General features: G+C 46.8%; 1 protein-coding gene across 1 annotated transcript in view; it reads right to left on the bottom strand.

Moving 5' to 3' along the window:
• T265_00185 (hypothetical protein) overlaps nt 1–18,606 on the bottom strand; it is a gene marked incomplete at both ends in the record, with an annotated part of 47,281 nt that overhangs the window by 3,326 nt on the left and 25,349 nt on the right. Inside the window, 11 exons of the mRNA XM_009163893.1 lie at nt 411–661; nt 2,344–2,668; nt 4,120–4,396; nt 5,721–6,074; nt 6,494–6,569; nt 8,471–8,711; nt 9,604–9,853; nt 12,374–12,594; nt 13,487–13,736; nt 15,862–16,325; nt 17,002–17,238. Coding sequence (XP_009162157.1) covers nt 411–661; nt 2,344–2,668; nt 4,120–4,396; nt 5,721–6,074; nt 6,494–6,569; nt 8,471–8,711; nt 9,604–9,853; nt 12,374–12,594; nt 13,487–13,736; nt 15,862–16,325; nt 17,002–17,238 — 2,946 coding nt within the window. The remainder of the gene's footprint in view (nt 1–410; nt 662–2,343; nt 2,669–4,119; nt 4,397–5,720; nt 6,075–6,493; nt 6,570–8,470; nt 8,712–9,603; nt 9,854–12,373; nt 12,595–13,486; nt 13,737–15,861; nt 16,326–17,001; nt 17,239–18,606) is intronic.

The following is an 18,606-nucleotide window of genomic DNA, read 5'->3' as shown; positions in this document are numbered from 1 at the left end:
GAATGAGCTTACCACTTGAAAATGCAATATGTAGTTGATAGCATGAACAGCGTGCGTGTGAGTCGCTAGCGATGGTTTAGTCGTCGAATTTCGAACTACCGAAGCATCCGGGGATGGGGTTAGAAAGTGTGGTAAGCCGATCAAGCCATAAGGTCTCAACGGTTATACCACAACCAAGATCGAACAAACACACGCACCGCTTCTTTTTCTAACTACAATTTTCCTCGAATCTCTTTCCCAACGCTTGTTTCTTCGAATCCAAAAAATTCTTGGGAGGTGATTGTGAAAATTCCTGAGAACACTTGATGGCTTTCCAAGAAGTAAGACTGAAATTTACGATAAATGCCGGCTACAGGTGAGTGCAACCGTAAAAAATAATAGAACTTTGTGTGTACTAAAGTGTAACTTACAAGAGTTCGTCTCCGACCTACATCCTCACCAAGGTGGAAACCACGTCTAAGTTGAGATGTAACAGTCTCCGCTAAATTGAGCTTCAGGATGGCTGAGTGGCCTTGTTGCTGGCGCTGAGGATTGGAATGCTGATGCTGTACACAGGCGACGGGCCGCTCGTATCGTAAGTCCCAGCTGACTAGCTGGTTCCGCGAGGTACCAGTCACCAACCACGTGTGACAACTGTGCATCACCAGCGATCTAATAAGGCCTACATAGAGGAAGGGAATAAACACGGAAAACATGAGCAAGAGATGTAACGGAATCGATAGGCCGCCATGAACTCAAAGCTTTCCAATATAGCGAGAATTCAATGTTCTCCCGAACAAGCTGCTACACACGTCATGCCCGGTCTTATTCAACCCGTAATATTGGAGTGATGGGTCCACATTTATCTCAACGCAGTGAAAAACCAAGAGGCTTTGGGCACCATGAAATTCATGAGAAAACAAACTGAGTGATGTAACATCACCGCTATAATGAAGCTGTGGTGTTCTTACGGGAAGAGTTTTCTAGGATCCCGTGACTGGCAAACAAGCCTAGGATTCTCACTAGGGGAACTACTAACAAAGTTGCTGAAAACCTCCCCAACTGGTTTCGCATTGCCTGAAGCTCATCAGGTAGGAACAGCTCCAGATTTTCCGCCAACCTTATGTTTTACTTTGTGCGGCACATTCAGCTAAAGAATATCATGATAAACGAGCGGTTCCGTTCAGTTTCCCGTGAAAACCCAGTTGATATGAGTGTATTTGTCGAAGCTTAGGATTCCTTAAAAATTAAGCATTGTTGAGTAAGTATGCACAGGTCAGGTCGTCTGGTCAAAACGGAAGGAAGTGAAAGTCAACCCTTCGTTTCTGTTGAAATGGATGGATTACTCTCAACGCTTTAACTTGATCGGATCACACGATGAGACGAATTTCTGCTGGACGCAGGAGCGAATAGTGTTATTACATTCTGAATAGCTGTTTCCAAAACACCTAACACGAACTAACGATGCAAAAGCCCGGTCGATGTTCAATAATTGACACTACCTCACAGCATCATCATTTTAGCTGATGTTCCACAGTAGCCGCGGGATAACTGACGGATCGATCGAAGCCCGAAATCAGCAACTTACCTCATCCATGCACAATTAGTAACTAAACTAAGTTGACACAACAGCATCATTCGTTAGAATGTCAATTACAAACTGACAGTGCTAGGATTAATCAATACCGATTGGCTTGATTATTTTTCGTGCGCAGCTTATGGGATGGAAGGAAGCGTTTATATCAACGGGGCTCCATCTTCCACCTAACATAACATGACTTATGTCCACCAGGTCTAGTTGGATTGACTAGCTCGGTAATCGAGCTAAAGATTAGCTCTGGTACGGTCCACGTAGGCCGCCCAGTCCTTTTTCCAACGTATGCTGTCCTGCACCATGTAAAATAGTTTACCACCATGTTTTGGGCGTGGACTTGCATCCAGCTTTCCGGTTTGAGATGAAACCCTTGGTCAGCAGTTCACGAGGATCACTGAGTCGCTGTTACAAAGGGTTTCTGAATACGGTCAACGATTCCGAAATGAATCTCCTCTCTACCATCATCGTAGCTGGACAAGCAAGTTGCTCTTATGATTACGCATTCAGGAAATCTTGCGACGGTTCTGATTTAGATACCTCGGACGGGCGAATTATGGTGTACTTCGTGAGATGGGTAAACGAGCCGCGCTTGTCTCGCATAATCAGACGTGTGTTAAAGTCCTCACACAAACCGAAAAATCGTCTTGAAGTAGAATTCACCAAATGTAAAGTACACAATGCCCCAATGCGTTGCGCACCAGTGAGTTGGGAAAGAAACTGGCAACCAAGAAACAATGTGAGCGGGAGACACATGACGACACGCCACTTACCCGAACCTCGGTCTTGTTTGAGGCACCAAGCTGGAGGACTAGAGAATGGAACACGCAAATCCCTCCCTATGATAAGGTTACTGGTTGTAGCATAGGTTACAAGATTCGAGTCACCACCACCCACTATTCTCGGCTGGAGAAGACTCAGGTGGGCGGGAAACTGGGAACATGCAGAAGACGCCAAACAGACAACGCGGCTTGGATCCGAGGCGGACAACTGCTCTACCAAGCCATTTGGGTACCCTGTTTCCATGTCGATACGATGCAGTGAGCGGTAGTCAGCTACGGTCACCAGGCTCGAGCCATTTGTCATCCACACGAGTCCCTGAAGAAAGGCAAGTAACAGACAAAAATAGCATCCTGCAATTAGCGCGTAACTACTGAATAAACAGCCTACTTGAGAAGTATCCCGACTTAGCTACTGTGTTTGATAGTACCGGGTCACCTTGACAAGAAACAATCCAACATTTGGGGAATGACCTATTACGACTAGTGCGACCAGGTTTCATCATAGGCCTGCGAAGCAATACCCCACAGCGGGAAAATGCATCGTCAAACAACGTTCGAATCAGAATATACAACTAACTATAAAGGAATAAAATTGACAAAGCATTGTAGCATCGTCCCAAGTCGATCAAGCCAGAAACCACGAAGGGTGCAGATTTCCGCTCTTTCTGGTAACAGTGAAGAGTTTTTTTTAATTTTACAACGAAGACAATGGAACACATGAGGAAAGATAAGTAAAACCCAAGGATGACTACAAATGTGCAAGAAACTCCATCATCTGCTTGATGCACACTTCGAATGATCGTCATGTCTACACGACTTCAGGGTGAAGCAGGTTGTGCGATAACTCTGGCAAACTAGTGGCCATATTGTGGGTACGAACCTAACGGAATGTAAATCACAAAGCTGGTGTTCACGATAATAACAGCGAGTAGCAGTGCCGGTACGATGAGAGACGAAGCTATCATAACTAAGAATGGTCACTAAAATACGAAGTATATACATAAAACAGGCTTGTATCTGACTGATGAGAATTTCCCTCCTGGGAATGGGAATCTTCAAAAGCCTTTTCAGCATCAACATCACCCACAGTGCTTACCAGATACGGGTCAACAAATCTAAAAAAAATCCAAATCACACTTGTGCCTGTTTAGGAGCAGTTCAAACGCCAGCATTCCGTTGCCTGGGACCTATGGATGGCGGCTATGATACATGGTGAGAAGTGAGTGGGCTATATCACTTATTTTCCCTTAGTTGCGCACGGGTAGCTATTCACTCATCTCCGTTTAGTGGGTGGCACCATACAGGTCAGGGGGATCAAAATACATCTCACGGGACATATCGGACAGTAATACTTATTAGTGGAGAGAATGTTTGTACCTCAGGCTGTATACACAGCCATTGGTTTAATCACTGGGTTTTCCAATAGGCGTCGGAATGTTTGCAAACGAATAGCCTTGCGCAAAAGTCGACGCGGTCATTCAAATGTCAAGCGGATGACAACTTGAAAGCATTACGTGTTCGAAAGGGTGTCTGTCCTGACTGCTGATCCTTCGAATTAAGCAGAAATTGAATCAGGTTCAGCCAATGCAGGCTAACAAACGGCAAATATGGATTCGTCGATGCGCCATCTACCCCTAAGGATAAAACGGAGAAAATGGTGCTTACAATGCTACCTCAGTTACTTCAACGGGAAAAAGTAGGCTGGTTGTCTCTTTAGAGTTAATATTTGCTCGGATAGCCCCTGAAATATGAGGACTGGGAGCTTACCCGACAGGATTTAGGTGACTGTTCCTCAGCGAAACAGTTATACGTCCATGACGAGCGAGTGGGTAGTGCATGAATATGCATCAGACCTGCTGGTCTGGAAGCTGTTTGTCTGATGGCTGTATTCTCTGCCATGTTCCTTACTGGTCCCCCAGTAGAGGATAGCTGGTTTAAGTAGCCGTCGGAATCGACCGGCCAGAGTCCACAATTCCACAGTTTGACGGTTCCATCGCCACTGGAACAAGAGGCGAGCAAGCGTCCAGAACCATGTGCTGCTAGGCTGAGAAGATAGAGCAGGGTTCGGGAATATCATTGACACGGAGTATGGGGAAGAACAAAAGGGCGGACAAGACGTTTTTCGTGATCATCCATCAGGTTGGAAAGTCACAGACGTCAATGAAAGCAACTGTTTCAGAGGTACTCAAATTTTGTTCCTGTATACTTACTCTGTCGCACTACTGACACTTCCTAAAGAAGCGTTTGATATTATATTTCAGTTTTACTGACCACTGACAAGGTAGCAAGAAAGTCACTCATGTGGGACAAGAAATCCCCGGCCATATCAATGAAAGAACGAAATAAGACAACTGGAACATAGAAATGTACATCAGTTGGTTGTTACTAAATATGGATACTGCGAGTTGCGAAGTTCAAGCAAAAGCAGAGACTGCAATGCAATGCACCGCACAGCTTACAGATTATTACCACGTCAAGAAACTTGTGTTCACGACCGCCGTTTCATCCCAACAAACTAAATAAATTAGGAGCGGGTGACTTCTAAACAGGGACGGCTGTCTAACCCAAAATGCGCTCGACTGACTTGATTGCTCCATTGCCTGAACAACACTTGGAGATCCAGTGGTTCCAGCTGGTAGAGTCTTGGTCACCAAAAAAGTGGGAAAGCAGAGGAGATAAAGTTAGCAACCTGGGGCGATGATACAATCACGTAATTGATGTTGAAGTGACTTGGTATTAATATACGAGAAATTCGGCAGCCGCACATTGAAGGCAGATGAGTGAAAAGGCAGTTGTCAACCCAACCGAGTGTGATTAGTGCTACCACACTTCTTTGCCAGGTCATAGTGTTCACCATTCAGTCGTCTCCACTCGGCACAGGACTGGGCGAAAAATGTACTGCGAGGTAGCCTATCTTGTAACGCGCGAAGTACATGTCCTACCCAGACTAACGGAGGGTGGGTAGGTCATCTTGGAGAGAGTCCCTTCCAAAAATTGACATACATCAGCACAGCTAACTTGATGTCCTTAGAAAACATCACCATTCTTCGGAGATACCGATGGTCGAATGAAGGGTTTCCGCAGATCCTCTAAGCGTAGAGGATGTAGGGCTGCTCCTAACCCATTAGACTACGGAACGCATCGTCCCGATAGGTACTTTGTTCTTGACAGACAAACTGATGTGGTGCCAGCGCCACACTCTCCGAATGTTGGTTGAAATGCAACCGTTATCAGTTTCCAAATGTGTTATCTCAAAGGAGCTGTTTACCAGCTGAAGGCTCTCTGGAACAACGGGCGCACGACAGTGATGATAGAATGGAACTATGATGTAAAGACGGTTCCACGCAAGACCACCAAACAGGACTAACCTGATAAGACCGGGTCGGTGCTCTTGCAGATGTGCGACTAACATGCCCTGAAGTTGTACGTCAGAACGACCAGTGTTCTCTACGCCATAACGTTTGTCCATCGACGTAGGAACACTTGTTGAATGGTTTAGATGATTCCCCAAGCGGGTGATTGATCCGTCCATGAAATCGGTTGATTCGGGTTGTCCGCCACCGCTACCACCACCACCTCCACTGGGAGTTGCTGAAGTCCAAACCAATCTGGTCCACCTTTGGTCATTACCTGTTGAACGACAAACGCTCAGAGGGATACGACCGGAGAACAAATCCCGCCGTAACAAACGCTCGTAGTTGCTTATGGGTGGTTGCAGAGAACTGTGAACAAGAAATGTGAAAGAAAACAAGTAATCCCAAAAGTGCTCTGCAAACGGAAGGTGGATAAAACACTAGGACGAAAACGCCGCAAGGTACAACCAGAATCAGAACAGCACTTTAATCCATCAACCTCATATGCAAACGGACGAAGAATGGGACCACCTAGGCTGAGGTTACACCTATGCTTTGGGCACGGCATGGAATTAACAAATATATGGGGTGCAGGCCGATTGCCGCATCAAAAGCATTTCCTTTCCAAACGGAAACAGAATTAAACTTATACAGAAGGTTATTTCGGCCACCGTGTGGTGACCCCAACGGGTGGGAGGCGGACATAATATGTATTTCATCAGAAGACTACAACGACAGGAATTCCAGGCTGAAAACATTTCCCAATCGCATAAAGTCACGTGACTCACACTGCTAGCTGACGCAAATATGAAGGGAAGTCAGGCATGCGAAGTGGATCTTCCGGAAAGACAACTTTGGGCGTTTCTGCAAGTAAAAGAAAAAGGAGATGTTTGCAACAGACTGTTCGATAGCTCATGTATACAGTAGGAACAGCGCTAAGCAGGAGCGAGTGAATTTGAAAGTTTAAGGCCTTACATACCAGCATCTATAGGAGGTAGAACGCCGTCAAGCAGGAACGAGAACTTCGAAACTTACATAATGGCGACATTAATGCGATTGAGCAGCATTTTGCGAGCACAAGTCCATCGTGTTACCGATGACCAAATAGGGAAATTGATAAGTTTGCCCACTGGGTATCGGCTCCACTAGGTAGATTTACTTGTGGTACTGTGGGTAAGGATGACCTGGCGTCAGGTACCCTATGTGTCGCCTGGTCGACCAATCAGATTGCACGTGAGCCTAGTCAACGAACAGTAGGCGATACCTTATTCCGAACGACGTGATGTTCAATTATTCCTGGGGATCTGTCTTTGGAGGCGGCGGCCAGCCGGAGTCGCGGAGAATTGACATTTTCAAAGGCTCTGTTCAGTACGTTATCAGAGAGAGAGATTTGTCTGACTCGGTCATCCGAGTGAGTGACTCAAGTGCTTGTGACAGTCTAGTGCTAGGCCTCTACCCACGTCTTATCTTCCTTCATTTTATTGTAAGCCTTTATCTGAATGAGCTGACATGACAGTGAATTGCCAGTATTTTCCACCCATGAGGCTGTCAATGATGGTTATGACAACTGTGCTCTGATGCCTATTTCAGTTTTAAATGACGAGCTCCCCAGTCAGTATGAGATGCTTTCAGGACTATCGCGGATAGCGGCCACTGACAGCCAACAGCAAACACTTATTGCTGGTTTATTTGAGGGAGTCATGGAGACACTATTACATGTGACTGTAGTGGGCTATGCCTTCACTTCTAAGTCGCAACGTGAACATTATTTTGGAGCCAAAGCCTGTTTGAAAATCTGGGCGTCGCCATTTCGTAGTAGATATTCAAACGACGTCGTCTTTGAGGGAACAGAGGTAGGTTTAGTAAGCTGTGGCGAGTCTTCCCAAGAATCATACAATTCGTCGATGGGACCAGGTAGTAAGAAACCCAGATTCTCAGGATGTTCCGCATCGTGATGTAGACTTTGCTCGGCGGTGGGTTTCTTGGGAAACAAGTAACACCGTTTGTTACACCACACGAAATGATCCATGCAACCTGCTACCTTGTAAGCTCTGTTGAGGAGGTCCCATTCGTTGCCGTCGCGTGACCGAGGTCTTTCAATAAAGTGAGGAGACAGAATCAGATGCCGGGAGATACATCCTCGCTAACCATCCACTGATTGTCCGTCCAGTAGAGTTGGTTAAATCCCCATTCGGAACCTAACAACAGTGATAATATGAGTCAGTTGTGGCAGAGAGGGTGGATGCAATAACTTTCGGAGCCCAACAGCCACGACGGTAGCGCTTTCCTATTGCTGTCGGTAAATTTGCTGCAGTGATAAGGTCCTTTATGAATAATGGGTGCCTCAAGCATGTGCGAACAATTAGACTATCTCATATAGGAAAATCAAGGTGGAACGGTGAAAAATGGGTGTTGTTGTCTCATGGATCACCACGGTTGTGTTTGTGCCATAACGGGAAATCTTTCCACGCGCGGAACCTTAATTATCAAGCTGAGGACAGGCCTCGAATAGTTAGAAAGTGCATGACAGTGTCGCCCTTTTTGAGCTACTAATCTCTAGTAGTCCGTCTCTCTATCATACATAGCTTTCAAATATGAAGGCCGTAAAATTCCCCGCTACAGGTGATGCGGTTCGCCAGAGATCAATTTCATTGTACGTCTTTTTTTTACCCAAAGCTTCAGTCGTAAGAAATCCGGGAATAGAAGGACTCTCGTGTTGCAAGAGAGACACCTAGGAACGTAAGAAAGCAATGGAACCTGCTTACTTGAGGGCAACAAGGCTGACGATATGATATGTTGTGTGTCTATAACTCGAGTGCGACACTTGGGTGGGGCCTTCGGTGGTTGTTTGTGGCCACCACGAACGGGGGCTGCGGCCCAAGTACATTCATTACCAGCCTCGCATAGTACTTTCACAAGTGGTGCCAACAAGAGGATTTGCGATTCCATCAGGTCGGTTAGACCCTGCCATTGCAATGTGGCCAGAAGCGAAGCGACCACTTCATCCTGAGGAAAGAGTTGAGAGAGACAACCATTATTAGCATGAAAGAATAGCAAACATTTCGTGTCGCATCATGTATAAAAAGCATATTGGTGCGTGAGCTACCAGACTCGGAGACTTCGGGTTTACAATGTAGTTCTTTTGATGCAGCAGAAAGAGCACTACGTTTCAACCGAATTCGAGAACGACAAACGTCGTATGGCAGAGCAACTCGATCCAATTGGTTGAGGGTTCGTTAACAGCACTCCTAAATTGAGACATCCCGAACCAGTATCTCACAAATTGATACCGATTTCCGTATCAGCGCCACACGCAGTAAACATTCACGTGTCTGACCGATGCTTAAAGGCGGTAATCCATTCGGTTTTGGAGCAATAGACGTGACACCATTGTGTACGTAGCGCATCGGCATACTCTAAGGGTTCCCGTTTTTCGCCGTCAATAATGACGCAGATCCATCGCCGACTTCGGATGATAAATGCGATCCAGGGTGAACGATATTCACCGTGAAGAGGTATGGGCATGAGGAGTGAGCTAAAATTCTCACCTGAGATGATTGCCAAGTCGATTACAGCAAAAAATGGGCTAAATCGATGTGAAATAACACGGAAAAATACTACGGACTGGAACCACGAGACTCAATGATGACCAATGACTAGTCACGATTGTGATAAGCAACCTGACCAAACCATCAGCTAGACGTATCGTGCTTAGATTTAAAACGAGTAGTTACTTGATCCATGGGCCCGCCAGCTGAAGCTAGACGCGTGGAGATCAGAGCAAAACTTCATCCCCTTGGTGCGATTCCACGGGGCTACAACCACTGACTGAGTGAGAAACGCGCACTACAAGTTACAAAAAATATGGGACCAGATAGGTTTTCAGACTAAAACTTACGTCTGGTGAAGTGTAGCACGGTGTCTCATTGGAGCGTGTGATTGACCTCGAGGTTTCGCGCTCCTTGAGCACTTTGAAAAAACGATCCAACAATTGATGAACGTGTTGTGCTCTCTGTGGTCCCGAATTACACGTGGAACTGGCATTTGTGACAAAGGATACCAACGAGTCAAGAATGGTGCGGCTGATGGACGGTTGGAGACTGGTAAGAAGGACGGCGTCACTGGTGAAACATCGCCGAACAGAACGACTAAACGAAACGAAAAGGAAGAAGCAAAGTGGCAGAGGAGACAATGAACTGATGCAGTCACATAGGGCAGAGGAACTCATTCTCCTTGTTTGATTCACTCGCTGCTCGGTTGTACCCTTTCTTAAGGCGATTGGGTACAACTCGCGCGCAATTATCTGGTCCGGTGGCAACGAGGTCCGTTGCCTATGACTCGCCTAAAAAAACAGCGGGGACCGACAGTTGCGAAAGGTTGTGCGCTACACAAATCACTCGGCCTCCAGAAGAACTCGCGCGCAACTGGTCCGGTGGCAACGAGGTCCGTTGCCTATGACTCGCCTCAAAAAACAGCGGGGACAGACAGTTGCGAAAGGTTGTGCGTGCGCCAAATCACTCGGCCTCCAGAAGAACTACAACTACAGTGAACAACTACAGTGAACACTCATCATTTATGTGTGTCGGAATGCTTTATTAAAACCGTAAACATCGAACCACCTCAGAGGCTCCTTCACTGCGTGGTTCCCACTCGCTACTCCTAACTAATCACACTGCTAGCTGACGCAAATATGAAGGGAAGTCAGGCATGCGAAGTGGATCTTCCGGAAAGACAACTTTGGGCGTTTCTGCAAGTAAAAGAAAAAGGAGATGTTTGCAACAGACTGTTCGATAGCTCATGTATACAGTAGGAACAGCGCTAAGCAGGAGCGAGTGAATTTGAAAGTTTAAGGCCTTACATACCAGCATCTATAGGAGGTAGAACGCCGTCAAGCAGGAACGAGAACTTCGAAACTTACATAATGGCGACATTAATGCGATTGAGCAGCATTTTGCGAGCACAAGTCCATCGTGTTACCGATGACCAAATAGGGAAATTGATAAGTTTGCCCACTGGGTATCGGCTCCACTAGGTAGATTTACTTGTGGTACTGTGGGTAAGGATGACCTGGCGTCAGGTACCCTATGTGTCGCCTGGTCGACCAATCAGATTGCACGTGAGCCTAGTCAACGAACAGTAGGCGATACCTTATTCCGAACGACGTGATGTTCAATTATTCCTGGGGATCTGTCTTTGGAGGCGGCGGCCAGCCGGAGTCGCGGAGAATTGACATTTTCAAAGGCTCTGTTCAGTACGTTATCAGAGAGAGAGATTTGTCTGACTCGGTCATCCGAGTGAGTGACTCAAGTGCTTGTGACAGTCTAGTGCTAGGCCTCTACCCACGTCTTATCTTCCTTCATTTTATTGTAAGCCTTTATCTGAATGAGCTGACATGACAGTGAATTGCCAGTATTTTCCACCCATGAGGCTGTCAATGATGGTTATGACAACTGTGCTCTGATGCCTATTTCAGTTTTAAATGACGAGCTCCCCAGTCAGTATGAGATGCTTTCAGGACTATCGCGGATAGCGGCCACTGACAGCCAACAGCAAACACTTATTGCTGGTTTATTTGAGGGAGTCATGGAGACACTATTACATGTGACTGTAGTGGGCTATGCCTTCACTTGTAAGTCGCAACGTGAACATTATTTTGGAGCCAAAGCCTGTTTGAAAATCTGGGCGTCGCCATTTCGTAGTAGATATTCAAACGACGTCGTCTTTGAGGGAACAGAGGTAGGTTTAGTAAGCTGTGGCGAGTCTTCCCAAGAATCATACAATTCGTCGATGGGACCAGGTAGTAAGAAACCCAGATTCTCAGGATGTTCCGCATCGTGATGTAGACTTTGCTCGGCGGTGGGTTTCTTGGGAAACAAGTAACACCGTTTGTTACACCACACGAAATGATCCATGCAACCTGCTACCTTGTAAGCTCTGTTGAGGAGGTCCCATTCGTTGCCGTCGCGTGACCGAGGTCTTTCAATAAAGTGAGGAGACAGAATCAGATGCCGGGAGATACATCCTCGCTAACCATCCACTGATTGTCCGTCCAGTAGAGTTGGTTAAATCCCCATTCGGAACCTAACAACAGTGATAATATGAGTCAGTTGTGGCAGAGAGGGTGGATGCAATAACTTTCGGAGCCCAACAGCCACGACGGTAGCGCTTTCCTATTGCTGTCGGTAAATTTGCTGCAGTGATAAGGTCCTTTATGAATAATGGGTGCCTCAAGCATGTGCGAACAATTAGACTATCTCATATAGGAAAATCAAGGTGGAACGGTGAAAAATGGGTGTTGTTGTCTCATGGATCACCACGGTTGTGTTTGTGCCATAACGGGAAATCTTTCCACGCGCGGAACCTTAATTATCAAGCTGAGGACAGGCCTCGAATAGTTAGAAAGTGCATGACAGTGTCGCCCTTTTTGAGCTACTAATCTCTAGTAGTCCGTCTCTCTATCATACATAGCTTTCAAATATGAAGGCCGTAAAATTCCCCGCTACAGGTGATGCGGTTCGCCAGAGATCAATTTCATTGTACGTCTTTTTTTTACCCAAAGCTTCAGTCGTAAGAAATCCGGGAATAGAAGGACTCTCGTGTTGCAAGAGAGACACCTAGGAACGTAAGAAAGCAATGGAACCTGCTTACTTGAGGGCAACAAGGCTGACGATATGATATGTTGTGTGTCTATAACTCGAGTGCGACACTTGGGTGGGGCCTTCGGTGGTTGTTTGTGGCCACCACGAACGGGGGCTGCGGCCCAAGTACATTCATTACCAGCCTCGCATAGTACTTTCACAAGTGGTGCCAACAAGAGGATTTGCGATTCCATCAGGTCGGTTAGACCCTGCCATTGCAATGTGGCCAGAAGCGAAGCGACCACTTCATCCTGAGGAAAGAGTTGAGAGAGACAACCATTATTAGCATGAAAGAATAGCAAACATTTCGTGTCGCATCATGTATAAAAAGCATATTGGTGCGTGAGCTACCAGACTCGGAGACTTCGGGTTTACAATGTAGTTCTTTTGATGCAGCAGAAAGAGCACTACGTTTCAACCGAATTCGAGAACGACAAACGTCGTATGGCAGAGCAACTCGATCCAATTGGTTGAGGGTTCGTTAACAGCACTCCTAAATTGAGACATCCCGAACCAGTATCTCACAAATTGATACCGATTTCCGTATCAGCGCCACACGCAGTAAACATTCACGTGTCTGACCGATGCTTAAAGGCGGTAATCCATTCGGTTTTGGAGCAATAGACGTGACACCATTGTGTACGTAGCGCATCGGCATACTCTAAGGGTTCCCGTTTTTCGCCGTCAATAATGACGCAGATCCATCGCCGACTTCGGATGATAAATGCGATCCAGGGTGAACGATATTCACCGTGAAGAGGTATGGGCATGAGGAGTGAGCTAAAATTCTCACCTGAGATGATTGCCAAGTCGATTACAGCAAAAAATGGGCTAAATCGATGTGAAATAACACGGAAAAATACTACGGACTGGAACCACGAGACTCAATGATGACCAATGACTAGTCACGATTGTGATAAGCAACCTGACCAAACCATCAGCTAGACGTATCGTGCTTAGATTTAAAACGAGTAGTTACTTGATCCATGGGCCCGCCAGCTGAAGCTAGACGCGTGGAGATCAGAGCAAAACTTCATCCCCTTGGTGCGATTCCACGGGGCTACAACCACTGACTGAGTGAGAAACGCGCACTACAAGTTACAAAAAATATGGGACCAGATAGGTTTTCAGACTAAAACTTACGTCTGGTGAAGTGTAGCACGGTGTCTCATTGGAGCGTGTGATTGACCTCGAGGTTTCGCGCTCCTTGAGCACTTTGAAAAAACGATCCAACAATTGATGAACGTGTTGTGCTCTCTGTGGTCCCGAATTACACGTGGAACTGGCATTTGTGACAAAGGATACCAACGAGTCAAGAATGGTGCGGCTGATGGACGGTTGGAGACTGGTAAGAAGGACGGCGTCACTGGTGAAACATCGCCGAACAGAACGACTAAACGAAACGAAAAGGAAGAAGCAAAGTGGCAGAGGAGACAATGAACTGATGCAGTCACATAGGGCAGAGGAACTCATTCTCCTTGTTTGATTCACTCGCTGCTCGGTTGTACCCTTTCTTAAGGCGATTGGGTACAACTCGCGCGCAGTTATCTGGTCCGGTGGCAACGAGGTCCGTTGCCTATGACTCGCCTAAAAAAACAGCGGGGACCGACAGTTGCGAAAGGTTGTGCGCTACACAAATCACTCGGCCTCCAGAAGAACTACAACTACAGTGAACAACTACAGTGAACACTCATCATTTATGTGTGTCGGAATGCTTTATTAAAACCGTAAACATCGAACCACCTCAGAGGCTCCTTCACTGCGTGGTTCCCACTCGCTACTCCTAACTAACCATGGGGAAAACTGACTGCAGTTCAGTCATCGCGATTCCTTCAGGCTGCCTAAAGGATGGTTGATAGCCTGTTCACTTCCAGTTGGGCGCCGATTTTCTCATGCTAGCGGTAGTTTGTGATGCACATTCACCCAAGTTAGAACCTATGGGGCCCTTTCGAGACGCCGCTATCTTGTTCGATGCACTTTAAGTTGGAACAGAGTCTTGGGTATAAAGTAGTAAGGATGATGTTACTTCTGAAAAGTAATCTACATCAGGTTTCATCCCCATTTGAAGCCACTACGTCAGTGCAAAAAGACAGTTTGCGTCCTCTTCGTCGATAGATTTCACCATTTAGCACAGCATCAAGCCGTCAGTAGCCAGGGGGATATGTTACCGATCCGGTCATGTCTACCTGGTTAGTTCCAATCTCACATAAAGCGTAGTGGATTGCCCAGCTGCCCTTCTTCAAAGTCCCGCATTAGTTAGCAGCTAAAATTTGCACAGACCGGACCTTACCACTTAGGAGTGACTGCAAAATCCTGTAACTGGCTGGACGATGGTCTGGGGAAGATGAGGAACCACTTTTCCTGGTTTTCTATCAAATACACTTACTTTCCCATTCCGTCATTTTTTTACGGGATAACGTCAATTTGTGCACTATGCGTCTGCAATTTATTCTTCTGGAATGGATTTAGGCACAATTAAACGTGAAGCATACAAATCTGGCTGAGTCGATTACCAGAAACGTTCTCCACTTCCACAGGAAATCCAGACCGAATAACGCCACCCCGACTTGAGGAACAGACGCACAAAAACACATTTTGAAACGATGCGGTACATGTACACCGTAAGAAGCGCGAATAAGAAAGACATTTTCGGCATCACGGGCGAATGGGCACCCAAATGAAGATGGGAGTTATCCAAACAAACTCAGCGAGATTGACCTGTACGGGAAGTTCTGCGTAGGGCAAAACTGACTGGAAATGCCGTTTAACTATTGGTCTGGTCACAACATCCACTGCTCAGACTTGGTCGCATGAATATCGGCGTCCATCACATAAAAATAGGAGCGGTGATTTCACGTCGTTGTACACAAAGTTTTTATTTGGGATCTGGAATACTCAAGCATGATGTGGTCTCTGCGAAAGTGGTGCCCCCGTTTTGAGCGACCTGCACTTGTGAGGGCCACGACCGTTTACTAAGTGTTTAGTAACCACAACCACTAACCCACCGCTACGCACAACTACGCACTGATGATGTCACCTCGATTGGTGATGAAACGTTTGCAACCAAATTGCCCAGCTCAGCGAACAAGCCAACGACCATGTACGCCACCTGAGCTACCGACAGATGAAACGTTGCAACCAAATTGCCCAGCTCAGCGAACAAGCCAACGACCAAGTGTTTAGTAATCCTAGTGTATCGAAAATCGCTTTGAGCAGCTTTCTGGAAACCGACCGCAGTACACTTAATCCGTTGAATTCCTCTCTTTGTGTAGAGACAACATATGCGTTCTTGAGGATGACACCTGTTACATAACGTCTGTTCTGCTAACAGACAGCATACAATACCTGCACTGCAAGCTAGCGATAGTGACTGATATGGGAGAGAGAGGGAAACCAGGGCAGCAATACAGGTTCCGAGAACGCAGCGTTGTGGCATACGTTGGTTACATATGATGGACAAATCCCCAGTCTATATATTTGAATGTTTCTGAATAGCGAAAAAATAAGGGGAAACTAACCGGAAAAATATCTTGGAGGTTTCCGCGTTCGCCAACCGGGCATAAACACTAGCTGGTGTGCACATTCTGGTCCACATTAGCGGTTCCCGTTCAGAGGCCCTACCACGCTTTTCAACACGGCGAGCACTTATGGTACCGTTGGCGCCAGTGTTGGCTTCTGTATTGGTTGTCGCGAGACGTGCAAACGTGGCTATATAACCAACTGCGCTCTGCCGGATACGTCGTGTTGGGTGGGTGGTCAGAGCCAAACATCGGGTAAGAAAGCTGACCGCCACGGGAGGACTGAGGAGTTGTCGTCGAAGAAGCTGGGTAAGCGAGTGTAGACAGGCTTCCACAACCGTTTCGTTTGGATCAATCAAACCCTGTTCGAGGAGCGGTCGAACCACACTGACTGACTGGACACCGATCCCGGTGACCAAAGGGACAATCTGCCGGTAGAATGATGTTCGAAGTCCATGGTCGGTCTGAAAAGGTCAAACGTACGCAAACCACATGATTCAATAGATTGGTAGAAGGAAATACACCAAGGGTGTGGTGAAAAACGAAATTGTGGGGCTCGGCAGGAACGACTTCCGTACTCAAAAACAAAACAAACGATCAATACATTCACAGTAAACCCGCTCCACGAAGACCATCTCACTGAAAGTCCTGTTGACGCTTCCGACGTAATCATCATAACCGAAGTGGACCTCCACCTTATGAGTAGTGTATTACTAAATACTTGTCGTCTGCCACTATACAGTAATCCTTCTTATGAAAAGTTCTTCTGAAACAGGGTTCATGACACTATTCACTGCAACGTGCCAACTGAACTCCTGGGTAGGCCTTGATCTCATGGTAGTCTCTCCTTGGTTGAGAAAGGACTGAGTGCGTACAGCCTGCAAGCTAGTTGCTTTATACAATAATGCAGCTTGATCATAGTCTTTTATCACAGCCTCTGTGATGGTAGCAACTTAAGCTGAAAAGACAACCCTTAGTTCCCTCCAGAAGAACTGAAGCAATCTTAGCGAAGGGCTGATAATGCATAGAGAGAGGACTAGTGGTCTCCTCTAAAGGTGGCCCCTTCGGTCAGTGAATACAGAGCTACTTATCAGAACCAGCCTACGAGTCGTCAACCACCGCTCCACACGAGTGACACACCTTATCGTTCAGGAACGTTATCATATGGGATAGTAAGGTCCCGCTGATGTGCTCTGGACCAAAGAATGCGGCCAGCCAGCCGAAACTGCCGGTGTTCACCAGGGCATGCCGGATTTGGCGATCGAGATCAGCGAATCTATCCTGAATATGTGCACGCAGTAGCGACAGATGGGCGTCATAGGTGTTCATAGCCGTTTCCAGTATGGCAAGCTGATTGGTGGACGGAGATTTCTGGGGCTAGGAGAGAAAAAAGAGACAGGGGAGAATGACGGCTTGTCATAGCAGTGAACGAAAGGACACGATATCCCCAAACGGGCATGCCGGATTTGGCGATCGAGATCAGCGAATCTATCCTGAATATGTGCACGCAGTAGCGACAGATGGGCGTCATAGGTGTTCATAGCCGTTTCCAGTATGGCAAGCTGATTGGTGGACGGAGATTTCTGGGGCTAGGAGAGAAAAAAGAGACAGGGGAGAATGACGGCTTGTCATAGCAGTGAACGAAAGGACACGATATCCCCAAACAGCAGCGCACAGAAATACGCCGCTTCAAGGCCCGAAACATCAGCTGCAAGCATATCAGAGGCGACACACTGAGGACAGCATACGAATAATCCCGCATCACGAACTGATGCCTTATTCGGTATTAAACCAGTAGGTAGTAAGTGATGCTGCATAAGATACCTTCAAGTGCATACCTGCATATGGCCACCGGCAGGTCAAACACTCCAGGGTACTTGAGCCAAGACAGAATCCCTGGTCTTCATGATACTCATCAAACTGCCTGGCAGGTTAAATCACCAACCGAGGAGGTTAGATAAAACCCTAAATAAGTGTGCTTAGAACCCTTTATCCCAGGTCCACCTCCATTTCGTTCTTTTGAAATCTCCTGAAATCTGATATATTACCAGAAAAAACCTCGTGTAACAATACCATATGATAAATCCTTCGGAAACGGGTGCACACGACAGCATTCTCCGTCGATCACACACTAGAATGTAGTCCATCCGAGAGGCGATATTAGCACCACACCCTATCTCCTACACTACTACTTCCGAAATCAGAAAAGCACAAAAACTTGTTTCCAAAAGAGTGATGTTATTCCCCCAAAATGCTACAGAAAAACTCTTGCCTGGTTTAAGGGAAACATTACAGTACTGAAGGATATGCCGTCACGAAGAGACTGGACATGCCTGGTTTAGGGAAACATTACAGTACTGAAGGATATGCCGTCACGAAGAGACTGGACATCACCGTGGTGTGACGGTTTGCGCACCTCAACGGTCCACTGAGCTATACTCACAAAGTCTCTCATACCAGGTTGGTCAATGGTTAGAGGTCTGACGAACACAGTCTCCTGGCCCTCCAGGTTGGGGGTTGGAACATGTGGCGACTTGTTCCGTAGAAATGGTAATGCATTTGCATTTCCCGCCAAACACCGCTGCCTTGCGGTTAGGCTTTTGAGCAAAAGGCTTCGGCTGAGGACCCTAATCATCCTCCTGTCTAGGTGTGGGCAGTATCCCAGCCCATGTACAACCATGAATCGCACATACACAAATAAACTCATGCCACATCGGCCGTCGCGTGGTGCCATCAGCCGGGTCG

This window comes from Opisthorchis viverrini (assembly GCF_000715545.1).
Source record: "Opisthorchis viverrini unplaced genomic scaffold opera_v5_2, whole genome shotgun sequence".
In the NCBI taxonomy this organism is placed as follows: domain Eukaryota; kingdom Metazoa; phylum Platyhelminthes; class Trematoda; order Opisthorchiida; family Opisthorchiidae; genus Opisthorchis; species Opisthorchis viverrini.
Note: the sequence above shows the minus strand (reverse complement) of the source record. Positions and strands in the feature narration are given on the sequence as shown.